The 13,013-nt window shown below is 34.1% G+C and overlaps 1 protein-coding gene across 1 annotated transcript in view; it reads right to left on the bottom strand.

The window, feature by feature from the left end:
* LOC309827169 (cadherin-23-like) overlaps positions 1–13,013 on the bottom strand; it is a gene marked incomplete at both ends in the record, with an annotated part of 116,097 nt that overhangs the window by 40,111 nt on the left and 62,973 nt on the right. The window contains 5 exon segments of the mRNA XM_082661711.1: positions 6,743–6,793; positions 6,796–6,875; positions 7,191–7,270; positions 7,334–7,553; positions 8,291–8,427. Of these exon segments, the coding sequence (XP_082517837.1) occupies positions 6,743–6,793; positions 6,796–6,875; positions 7,191–7,270; positions 7,334–7,553; positions 8,291–8,427 (568 nt within the window).

Raw genomic sequence — 13,013 nt, 5'->3', positions numbered from 1 at the left:
GTTTCTTTGGCATCAAAAACTCTCCAAGAGAAAAATAGCCATGGAGAGGCAATCAACGCTTGGTAATGCTCTGTCATTTCAAATGGTTATTTCTGTGCTTTCTAACACCTTTCTGTTAGAAAGCAAAGTTAGTAAAATTTGCCTACCCAATAGACAGTTTATTATAAAACCAGATAAATTAAGTGTGGCCATTACCATGCTCTTGCATTATAGTTCCTTTGTTTTATTTATTTTTTGGCTGTGCCGCACGGCTTGTGGGATCTTAATTCCCTGACCAGGGATGGAACCAGGACCCTGGCAGTGAAAGCACCGAGAGTCCTAACCTCTGGACCTCCAGGGATTTCCCTCTAGTTCCTTTATAACCGGAATGAGTTCTAAGAGTTTGGCTACTCTTACAACCATGTTCAGGAAGAACAAAGATTAATCTACAAATGATTGACTATTAATATTTTAGACATAAAGAAAATGGCTTATATGTTTACATGTTCTAGAAATGAAGTAAGCATCTGGCCATGGGAGAGCCACCGTACTCTGGTTTGGAAATAAAGGGAATGTGTTTGGTAATAATTTCTTCAAAAGAATCACAAAGAAGAGACAGTGATGATTTAGCATCTATCCTCTGAGGAAATTTATCATGCTCTTTGCAGGAGACAAAACAGCCTTCAGTATTTGTATGCAAATTCTTGTCAGTGAGTACACGATAGTGTAATAGACAATGTATGATCATGCTAGGAAATTGTTTTCACTGCTTTTTTTACATCAGTAAAGAAATTCCTGGTTTGTTGCTCTTCAGGTCCAAGCAGGAGTGTTATTTGTGAATACTGATTTACTTACCTTGAGTGTTACTGGTGCAAAAATTTTGATTCTGACTAGATAAAAGCACATTTCCTTTTAGTTATATTCCTTGTTACTGGACAGGCTTCCTTCTATGCTCACTTTCTAATTGACATAAAGCACAGCACTAACAGCAGACTGAAGCCACTCAGGCAGGTCATATCCACCTTCAAGGACAAGTTTCTCTATCTTTTCAAAAACTTGTTTCAGATACGACGTTCTGGCTCATAAATTGCCATTTGATAAGAAAACCTGTTGAAACTTCTTTGGTGCATCTAGTCTCAGCACCATTCTTCAGTGTTCTAATATTAGTCTACTAATATGTTTTTCTAGCTTTTTAGGTACTACATGAGGCTCCTTGTCACATAAAACTGCAACTTGGTTGGATGCTTGTAATAACTTCTCAATCAGCACATTACTAAATGACCTCCAGCTTCTTTCATTGTAATAAAATAGTGCCCTTCTAAACATCAGGACCACACCTAATTTTCACTACTGTCTACTTTGTTAAAATGTTCACAATGCCTTGGTGATTTGAGACCAGGTGCCATGTAAACATTGTAGTTACTAAATTCTATTTTCATTGTATAAATGATCTATTAATAATATAGTAAAAACAAAACAAAACAAAAAACCAATATAGTTATTTTCCACGTATGTTCCTTCCACAAAAGACATCCCCAAATATGCTAATATTACCTAGACTTGTTATGCAGATTTAGTATGAAGTAAACATTGTACAGTATGTTAATAATTAGTAGCTGGCATAACAGTTAGCAACTAACCAATATAAAACAAAACCATAGCATTGTCATATCATCATCTGTACCTGAGTCAGAAATAGACTCCACAACACAAGGAAGCAAACCATTCCTGGTCCTGGAGTCACCTCACAAGGTGCACTAGCTGTACCTCTCACCCAGGCCCCAGTCATTCCAGTTTACAGCTAGTGAATGGGGCATGAAATACTGTGCACTAGTGAAATTAGTACTCTGCATGTTGTGATCTTTTTTCTAAGAGTTTTAGATTTTAGATTCTGAGCTCATATTCAGCCAGGTTTTAGCTATAAGAATTTGTTGCAGTTCTGGTGGAGGTTAGGCCTCTCCTGAGAAGTTTTGATTCCATTTCTGCCAGGAACTCCTTGAAACAAAACATCCAGGACCACTTTTTTCTAACGTTCTAGTCTTGAGTTTTTCAATATCTTGCAGTGTGTATAATTCAAACCCAGTAAATTTGCTTTGAGTTTCAGGAGACATGTTTTTCCCCTTAGTTCAGAGCCCAGGCCTAGATGGGCAAGCCTTCTTGTTCACTTCATGGGGCAGTATGTTAAAGTGTCCTTTCATTTTTTTATCATTATAAAGGCCCCATTGTTATAAGGGATTCCAACTCCCTGACTTTCTTGTCCCCAAATTTTATTTCCTGTCCAAGTAGCTATGAAAATGCAAGCCTTTTCTTTATAGAGAATAAAAGATGTTCCCAAGACAATTGGCAGCTTTGATTAGCCTCTTTTTTTTTTGCCCCCAGAAATTTCCCTTAATTACTTTGGAGGTCAGTCTTCTACTTTAAAGACTTATTTGTTAAATTTTATCACACATTTCAAGGCGTTTTGTGCCAGGAGATTCTCTGGGGTATTCACTTTAAATTATAGGTGAAAATGGAAATAAATGGTAAATTGTGTAAATTGGAATCCTGCTGATTTGGGAACTCCTGGACTGAGCAGCAGCGGGAAGCAGCATCAATTTGTTATTTTATGGATTAATTTGTATTTTCTGTAATTTACATTCTGAACAAGTCTGTAGATCTCACAAGCCTGGAAGGAACATCTTTCATGCTGGTACCTTAGTGAGCCGTATTCACCCTGTATAAGAATAACTGCTCCAGGCTGCAAGCTTTTACAGAGCAGAGAAATTAGTTCAAGTATGAGTATAGGCCCTGTCATATCGTTTCGCACAATACTTACATTTTATTTAAAAAGTAAGTCTTCATAGAGAAATAATATATTGGAATTTGAAGGACATGTAGAATAGTAATAGATGCAGAAGATAGTAAGGGACACATTAAATTAAGAACAAAATACAGAAGCCTGGGAGCACATTATAGTGCATGGACATCAGTAGATGAATAGATGCCATTAGGTAATGACTGTAGCCATTAGGTAATGACTGTAGCCGAGAGAGACTTTCTAATTTCCTTGGGAGGCATGGTGCTTAGGACTTATCTTTTTGTAAAACAGATAATAATTCTCCAAAGGGTTAAAATGGTTTGAAAGTTTGGTGCCCGATTTTGTCAAAGTGAAAGCATGTCTCTTCAACTTTTTCTGCTATGGAATATGGCATTTTCCAACAAACCAGTTTATCATCATAATGCGGTTTATTATCATAACTTAAGAGTTCTCTTAGAAACATATAACCCAAGAAGATGATTATTCCAGAAAAAAGAACTGCAGATCAACTAGTCAATTGACAATAACAAATTTGAATTTGGCAATAGCTGATAACATCTATAAAATTCATCTCACTAAAACATTTTGACATATATTTTGAAACTAGTTTATCTTAGAGGATATAGCAGGAGATTGTATACAAGATTTTTGAGTGTTGCACTGGGAGTGTTTTTGATTGTCCTTTTGTTACTGCTTTAAAAACAAAGATAGGCTCTCTGTACTATGATTATTTCTATTGAAATTTACAAATGGCATAGATATGATGGCAAGAAGAATATTTAATTACATGGAAATATATCCATGGCATATTTTCAAATAAAAATACAGTTTAGAAAATGACATATTTGCTATGATTTGAGATAATTTTCCATCACAGGAATTGGGGATATAAATAGTCTTTGTATTGATGCTTTTGAAAAAAATACTGGAAGAGTTTCGTGATTAAAGAATTAAGGACTGACTGCTTTTGATAACCATGCTAGGCTGGTTAATTAACCTCTGTGAATATCAACCTCTTCACACATAAAATGTGAATTTATATGCATTGCCAAAATACCCTTCAGAAAACTTGTGCCGGTTTAACTTAAATTCCCAGAGAAATGAGTTGTCCATTCCTTATATCATTTCCAACACAAACTATCATCTGCTTTTTCTTTTTCTGAGCTAATTTAATACACAAAAATAAATTAGGGTTTTTTTTTCATTTTCATTCCTCTGTTTACTAGTAAAGTTGCTAATTTTTTCTTATATAAACTTGTAATTCCTATTGAGATAGTATTTTTCTTATAATGATCTTATTGACTAAAGATATTAATATTTGAAATTCTGTTATAAATGCTGTGAATATATTTTTGTCAACTTTTTGTTTGCCTTCCAGTTTGCTTTATGCTATTTTTGAAATGCAGACAGTTTAAATGTCTTTGTAGCTAGATCTCGCAATCTTGTCCTATATGATGCCTCCTTGTTATGATGCTTAGTAGAAGTCCTTCTTCAAGTTCAAGATTTTGTAAATATTTACTTATGTTTCTTCATATATATACTTAAAGTTTATTATTTTACATTTATTTCTTGAATCTTCCTAAAGTAGGAAACAACATTCATTTTTTGCTAAAATTGTTTATTAGTTATTCTAACACCATTCATTTAAGAATTTATCATTAACCTACTATCTGATATCTTGGATCCTAGATTTCCTAGAATGTTCCATTGATCTAGCTATTATTTCTAGGAATAGCAAATATTATTTACTAGGAATATATCTTTTTATATTATAGTTTATAACATTTTTATGTTTGTTGAAACAAATTATGTTTGTCTTCGTCTGCTTGGGCTGTCATAACAAAATACTATAGACTGGGTTGCTTATAAAGAGTAGAAATTTATTTTCTCAAAGTTCTAGAGGCTAGAAAGTCTAAGATCAAAGACAAGCAGGTTTGAGTTTCTGGTGAGAACTCTTCCTGGCTTGCAGATGGTCACCTCCTTACCATGTCCTTACATGGCAGAGGGAGAAAATAAGCTTTCTGGTATTTCTTCTAATAAGGAAACTAATCTCATCAGGCCAGGGCCTCATCCTCATGACCTCATCTAATCTTATTTACCTCCAAAAGGCCTCATTTCCAAATACCATCACACTGGGGATTAGGGCTATAACATAGGAATTTTGGTAGAACACAAACATTCAGTACATAATAATATTCATCCTTCATTTTATAAAGGATGCAAATTTTTCTTGTTTGCTTTTACAGATGAAATTTAGATTTATTCATCTAATTTTAACTTCAGCATTGTTATATTGTATTTATTTTTTATATGAGCTTCAATCTTTCTTGGAACAAACTGTAGTATAAAAAATAATTATACCGTACAGGGAATTTGGGCCTCAGTTTAGTTTTCTGAATAAAACATTTTTTATACCTTCCACCCAAAGTTTGGTTGGAAGTATCTTTAGAGGAAGGGTATTTGAATTCAGTGTCAACGTCTTAGGCAAAAGTTTACCACACTGTCTGATGGTGGGAAATGTATAGCTTTTTTCCTAGTCCCAAGAAATCAGGTATTCATTCCTAAATAAATCCTTCTAGCTCCATAAGAGAAAGAAATGTGAATGATTTTAAAGCTGAAGAACAAAGATCTTTTGTTCTATACCTCTCTGAATATAGGAGCTCACAAACAAAATGAAAAATGGAAACAATCAGTTATAGAAGTGCAAATGCAAAAGATACCTACTGAATCTTACAATGTAACTTAAAGTGCAGTTGTATTATTGAAAGCTTGCAGAAAGACAGCAGGTTCATTAGCTTATGACATTTCTGAGTCGTGGCTGAAACCACTCAGTCACTTCATTAAATTTTTCTCCACAAAGATTTTTGGCCTGGATTATTGTGCTTTCCAGACATAATGATCCTATAATGGGGATTGTAACACTGAGTCATGGGCTCCACTAAGGCTTTTAGCTCACCAAGAACACATATGAAAGTGTCCAGTATGTAGGGGTATGCATAGGCTCTGAACAGTGTTTGTGGTTTTAAATCATTTTATTAGAAGTCATTGCCTGCTTCATAGAGTCCCCTGCTGGAATTTTTACTGCTCTCAAGCATCAAGAAAGGGCACAAATAAATTCATAAGATAAAGAAAATTTGGCAGTATCTATAAAGGAGAATTTCTCCTTTTGTATAGTTCTGCCAATAAAAGTAGTGTACAGAATTGTATTGATGTAAGTCTTAAGCAAACCAAGTCAAATATGTTTTTGCTTTGAATATTTAGAAAGTATTTATAAGTTAGAAGTTCTTGCCTCTGTGCTTCATGTTTGTGAACCTCTATGCCTGATCTCTCAGAATCTTCACTAGGGAAAATATTAAAATATTTCTTAAGTGAAAACCAGAGGGGGATTAGAACAACTAGATGAGCAGAGAAGCAGTTTTGTGTGGGGAGGGGTGGTTTGTGGTACGCGGGCCTTTCACTGTTGTGGCCTCTCCCATTGCGGAGCACAGGCTCCGGACGCGCAGGCTCAGCGACCATGGCTCACGGGCCTAGCCGCTCCGCAGCATGTGGGATCTTCCCAGACAGGGGCACGAACCCGTGTCCCCTGCATCGGCAGGCAGACTCTCAACCACTGTGCCACCAGGGAAGCCCGAGAAGCAGTTTTTTTTGAAGTATCAAACAGAGTGACCTCCTAAAACTCTAGAACAGATGTTTGTTTGTTTATGGAAGTATGTGTAACAACAGAATGATTCTTGCAAAACTTCTTACATACAACTTTAGGTATCAGGCACTCTACATTGAAGTACAGATGTGTGAGACAATCAAATTCAGAATTCACACAGATTAGTTTGTATACAATGACAATTTTCTCATCATGTGTTACAGTTTTTGAACCCACATGTTACTCTCTGAATTAGGTCCATGTTGAGGGGACTGAATATGTCTCCTAAGGGGATAACAGTATTACAAGCAATGATTTATTCTTACCAGAACATTGACAGTCACCTGAGCGGTACTACTTCTCTGTCTGAGGACTGTCAGGGACAGTCTGTTATTCTCACAGCTATCTTGTACCATGATTCAGATTCCTTGTCCAGTGAACCCAATAGCTTTATCATTCCTGACACAAAAATGAAAAGAGAACTCTTATCCCAGGATCACTAAATGTCTTCAATTTCTGCTAAATTATAAACGATATGAATGAACTAATCACTATAATAACAAATGGAAATGGACTAATACAAACCAATTTTGTTTATATGTTCATACTCCCAACATGTATTCCATCAGCAAAGTCATCGTAGACATTAATTCACACACCATTTATATGGAAGAAATACATGTGCATAGGCTTTCTGAAGATCTATACAGCAAAGATTAAAACTTCAGTGCTTTTCCTGCAGTAACTAAAAATTTATGGATACAGCTAACAAACCAAGGTGAACATTGCATAGTTTAAGAGAAAGCTGTTTTTTAACATTTTCCAATATGCACTGTTTCTCAATAAAATAAATTCTAAATGAGTATATATGAGCTCTTTATTTTTGTTACTAATTGATATCAGCATTTTTACAGTACATGTCTGGCTCAATGTAAAATTTGGGGGGTGATCCTATATTGCCTCCAACAATATCGTATTTTATATTATTAAATGGCCAGTCTCCATCTGTAAACGAACTTTTTCCAACTAGGATATCAACTGGACTGTTTTCAAGTAAGCTGAAGGTAAATGCCAATGTAATTCCACTTGGATTTAATTCATTTATACGACTCACCCTTATCATGACTGTAATAGGTGCTACAGAGAAAAAAGTACATAAAAATGTAATTAAGGTGATCATGTATCTTCTATAATTCTCACTTTTTCTTTTTAATTAACATCTAATATGTTTATATTTTAAGTGTGTAAATTTTACAGATACATCTATATTGTTAAGTTTTGTTATTAAATTATTACCTTTTCGATTATAGAGCATTTGAAAATAAGTTTAGCATTAAAACACCCTATTAACTGATTTTGAATACTTGTCAAAACAATCATATTTTATAATGTGTTTATGCATAATGGCCTATTCTGAATTAAAAATCATAGTTTCCAAAAGCAGACATTGTTTTCTAGTTGAAATACTTCATCATGACAATATAATAAAGAAATATGAAGGAAATGCAATTTACTATGAATATGAACATTAGTATTTTCTCTAATGCAAAATTAATTCCCTGAGAAATTTTTTAAACAACAACTATTTCAGAAAAGTTCAACTTTGACATTGCCTTTAAATAGCTGCAGCATGCTGTAATAGCATTTGGACATCATTCTCTCCAAATGTTCCAATTTTCATTTGGACTTTCTTTTTTTAAATAGCAGTACATATGCACTAAATAAGTTAAAATAAGTAATAATTTTATACTTTATTATAGCAGATCATCAGAATATTTACAAATGTAATAAACTTCTAATAACTAATTTCTTAAATTACTTGTTATTTTATATAACTCAGAACACTTTAATATTTCAAATTAGTAAATTCTTACTTGAGAGTACAGGACTTCCTTCATCAGACACTCTCACAAGTAATGTATATTTGAAGTGCATTCCTGCAAAAATATCATTATCATAATCTAGATGTGTAGGTCCAATTTGCAGATAAAAAATATTACATTGATGGTTACTTTTAATAATTAAGCATTCACTTTATCAGTTACATGACTCTAAAACTAAGATTTGTGAAACCTTTGGTAAAAAAAAATAAGTGAAAATAATATCCTATAGCAATGCTATTGCTATTCAATAGGGATATATTCGGTAGGAATGTGAACCACATATGTAATTTTAAGTTTTCTAGAAGCCACATTACCATCACATCAAGAGGCTAAAAAGGAAAAACCACCTGATCAGACAAAATGCAACACCCATTCAAGATAAAAGCTCTCAGTATACCAGGATTAGAGGAGAACTTCCTCAACTTGATAAAGAATATATACAAAGAACTACACCTAACATCATACCTAGTGGCCAGAAACTCAAAGCTTTCCCACTAAGATCAGGAACAAAGCAAGGATGTCCCGTCCCATCATTCCTTTTCGACATTGTTCTGAAAGTTCTAGTAGCCCACATTTTTAAAAAGTTAGAAGAAACAGGCAAAATTATTTTTAACAAAGTATTTTATTTAATCAAATATGTCCAAAATACTATCATTTCAACTTGTAATCAACACCAAAAAAATATTGATGGGATGTTTACATTCATTTGTTTGTGCTACTTCTCTGAAATCTGTTGCTTATTTCATTCTTGGAGCATATCTCAGTTCTGACAAGCCACATTTCAAGTGCTCAAAAGCACAAGTAGCTGATGGCTTCCATACTGGAGAGCAAAGTTTTATAATATAAAAACTATACATTTATTACAAAAGCTAAGATAATATTACTGTATATTCTGGCACTTTGTAATTATTACCTCATATTGTAAAATTATGCTAATAGCAAAACTAGGGTTCCATGTTTGATATGCATTTGTTCACACTGATTCATTTGCCATAGACTGTATTCTTCCTGTTTCATAATTCTCTTCATAAATAACTGCTCTGATGTATAATTAAGATTTGTAAAAAGTAGTCATAAATTTATTTTCACTTTTAAAAAGTGAGTTAGGTATGAGTTAGTATTAGCAAGAATAATCTCTCAGAAACAAGTTTTAAATCGCAAGCTTTGAAATCATGCAAAAACAGAATTTGAGATCCACTCTGTGTGTGAGGGGTCAAAGCGTCTCATGTTTTTGTTCTTTCACTTTACTCTCCTGAGAGGGATGTGCATGGCAGGCATGATGCATTCAGGATCTTTCATGTTAAATAAAAGGGGTAATGGTAGGAGTCTCCCCTTTCTCAGCTCATGCATAATCACACAGTCCTCAGGGTGGCCATTGCTAGGGTAGGTCTAAGGCCAACCAAGAGGGGTGGAAGGAATGTGATTGTGTGCTGTGTCTTCAGTTCTTCTAAGGTTCTTTTTGTGCCTTAGCCACACTCACATTAACTATTTTCATCAACAAACAACCAGCACCTATTAGGGAGAAAAGTTATGTGGAGCAACTAGGTGATAATTTGGTGCAGAAAAGCATAGGTGAATAGCATTGTTTTCTTAGGATTCTACAACGTTTTAAGAATTATAGAAATCAAGGGCTGTAAATGAATTGTCAAATGGGAAAAAATGTTTCTGCATGAATAAACTATAATATTAGGTGGTCTCTAAACTACTTTTCAATGATAAAATTCTGTAGTCTATATTCTAAGTAGATAAAGGGAGGTGACATGAAGAACACTGATGGCACTGAACCAGATTATCAGTCAAGAAGTTAACAATCCACAGTGGTAGTGCTCCTGTTAATTTACTGTATGCTTTTTCTCATCCTAATTGCATTAAAATAATATGGAAAAATAGAAATAAATTGAGCATTGAAAAGAAATACAACAAAAATAAGAAAATATCCAGATATACAAACATATACAAAAATTCTGTCTGTCAGAGATGGCAGTGTAGTTCGCTGTAGAAACATCACTGCGAGTTGGTATTACAAGTGGTGAAAAAAATCAATGGAATCCCTACTTCACTCCAAACCACAAATTAGTTCCCCTGTGTCTAGAAAACTTAAATATGAAAGACCACTTGTTAAAATATTTATGGGAAAATGAGATATTTTCCAGAATATATCACACGAATCAATAAGGAAAACAAAACAAGAATGGATAAATATATATTTTATGCTTCACACAAAGGAAACCCCAATATTTCATGTTTTTTTCACACAGTTGATGAATATATGAAGAGAAGTACAACCTCATTACTAATCAGGCTAAAGCATGTTAAACTATGTGAGTGTACCAGTTATTATGAGAAGGATATCGATCAAGAAAAATCCTTATACATTGCTGGTGAGAGTATAATGTGATGCAACCACTTTGGAAAACAACTTGGCACCACCTTATGTAACTGACTATTTACATACACTATGGCAATGCAGTTCTGTGCTTAAGTAGACACCCTTCCGAATGTGTTGCATGTAGGCACTGTGCAAAACTTACAGGAATGTTTATTACAACCTTAAGTGAAATCCAGAAGGAAATCCAAATCCCAGTGAGAGAATGGTTATAGTCACACAATGGAATGTTAAAGCATGTAATGGAACATTACAGCAACTAGGTAGGTAGGTAGGTAAAAGATAGCCAGCTAGATAGATGCCATGCATAGATGACTCTTAGAGACATAACATAAATGAAAAAATTAAGTCACAGGAGGCTGAATAGAATATGACACCACTTTTTTAAAGCTGAAGAGCTAAGCAAACCAACAATATTGTCCAGGAATATGTACATAGATGATAAAACTACAAAATCCCCCAAACAATAACAAATACAAAACTATGTTATTGGTTGCCTCTGAAGGCCAAGTAGAGGGATGAGAAAGGGTAGTAGCACATCTGTTAGTAATGCTCTAGTTCTGAAGAAGGGTGATGGGTTCAAGGGTTCATCTTAATGCTATGTGTCATACCTTGCAGATATGTTATCTTGTAAATATCAAATATTACATCATAAAATAGTAATCAAAAATGAATTGACTAATAAAATGTATTGGGGTGATTTTTCATGTCAATACTCATTAAAGAAAAATGACCTAATCAAATATGTGATTAGCAATACTAATATAAACATTCATTTTTTATTTTATTAATAAATTAAATATATTACATATGAAATAGTTCGGATTCATTATATAGTAATTCATTGTTCAACATTAAAATCACATAGCTATCACCAGTACCCCAGTGAATGTCACTCTTCAATGAATTAAGATAAATTTAGAGTTAATGGTATCTACTAGTCTATTAGAGCTTTATTCATTATTTTAACATAAAACTCTTGACGCTTATTATAAATCCCAGTTTTGAGTGAATGCTAAGACTCTTTTCTTTCCTCCCATTAGTATAATACACTGCAAATGTATGGCCATCTTAGAACAAATCAATTTTATCTTTTAAAAGTATCTTAATTACTCCCCTTTGTGAGTTTAAAATTCAGACATTGTTGGAAAGCCAAATTCGAGTTCTGTGTTCTCTTAATAAAGGTTTTACTCACTAAGCATTAAAATTATGTCAGTTTCTTTTCTTCTGCAAACTGGCTTCTCTTGGCTTTGCTGCTCTAGCGAGATAAGAATGTTGCCATTTTAATAACCCTTTCTGAGCTTAATTACCTTTTGAAAAAAATCCTATTGTTCTCATCCCAATAATCTAATAATGTTTTAAAAAAGAAAAAGGAGGTAAACTATATACCAGTGAGTATAACATTCAATAATTTACAGGAAAATGTCGGAAAAGCCATCATGGGTACTCTGATTCAATGATTTTGCTTCTAGGAAATTTATGTGGCAGGTTTTATGGGTTTTGTCAACATTAGAGCAGGTCCAATGCAACAATCTGTTGTTTATTCATATATTTGGTGAGCTTATTTTATTTATTATTTATTCAAGGAAATGTTATACCATGCTATTATCTTAATATTCCTAATTAAGAATATTTTTGATATTGCATTATTTTTCATCATTATCAGGTACATATTAGTATATATAGTTTCTAAGAATCTGTTTTGACATTCTGGTTATATTAACAATAACTTCTAGTTGCAAAGAATTGTGAAAATGTGATACTGATGTATTTGGGAGTAATTTATTACTAAATCCTATCAGTGCCTTACAAACCTATTTCACAGTTTAATTTTATTCATTTATAACTCATTAATTCAGTCATTAATTAACATATATCTACAAAGTACTGAATATATGCCAGGCACTAGTTTCATAACAGATTTTTTTCTTTCTCTGTTTATTTGGGGAGACAGAGATGTGATAAGGGCTTTTGTGGGAGAGATACAAAATGCTGAGAACCCAAAGAGAATCACGTGATCCAGACAAGAGGGAGAAGAAATATTAGGGATGGTTTCTTAAAAGAAATGTCTAGGGCTTCCCTGGTGGCGCAGTGGTTGAGAGTCCGCCTGCCAATGCAGGGGACACGGGTTCATGCCCCGGTCCGGGAAGATCCCACATGCCGCAGAGCGGCTGGGCCCATGAGCCATGGCCGCTGAGCCTGCGCGTCCGGAGCCTGTGCTCTGCAACGGGAGAGGCCACAACAGTGAGAGGCCCGCATCCTGGAAAAAAAAAAAAAGAAATGTCTAAGCAAAGTTATGAAGGCTGTGCAAAAGTTTGTGGGTAATTG

Source organism: Grampus griseus (genome assembly GCF_964374135.1).
Source record: "Grampus griseus genome assembly, chromosome: 9".
NCBI classification, from domain to species: domain Eukaryota; kingdom Metazoa; phylum Chordata; class Mammalia; order Artiodactyla; family Delphinidae; genus Grampus; species Grampus griseus.
The sequence above is the reverse complement of the archived record's forward strand: the minus strand, read 5'-3'. Positions and strand labels throughout refer to the sequence as shown.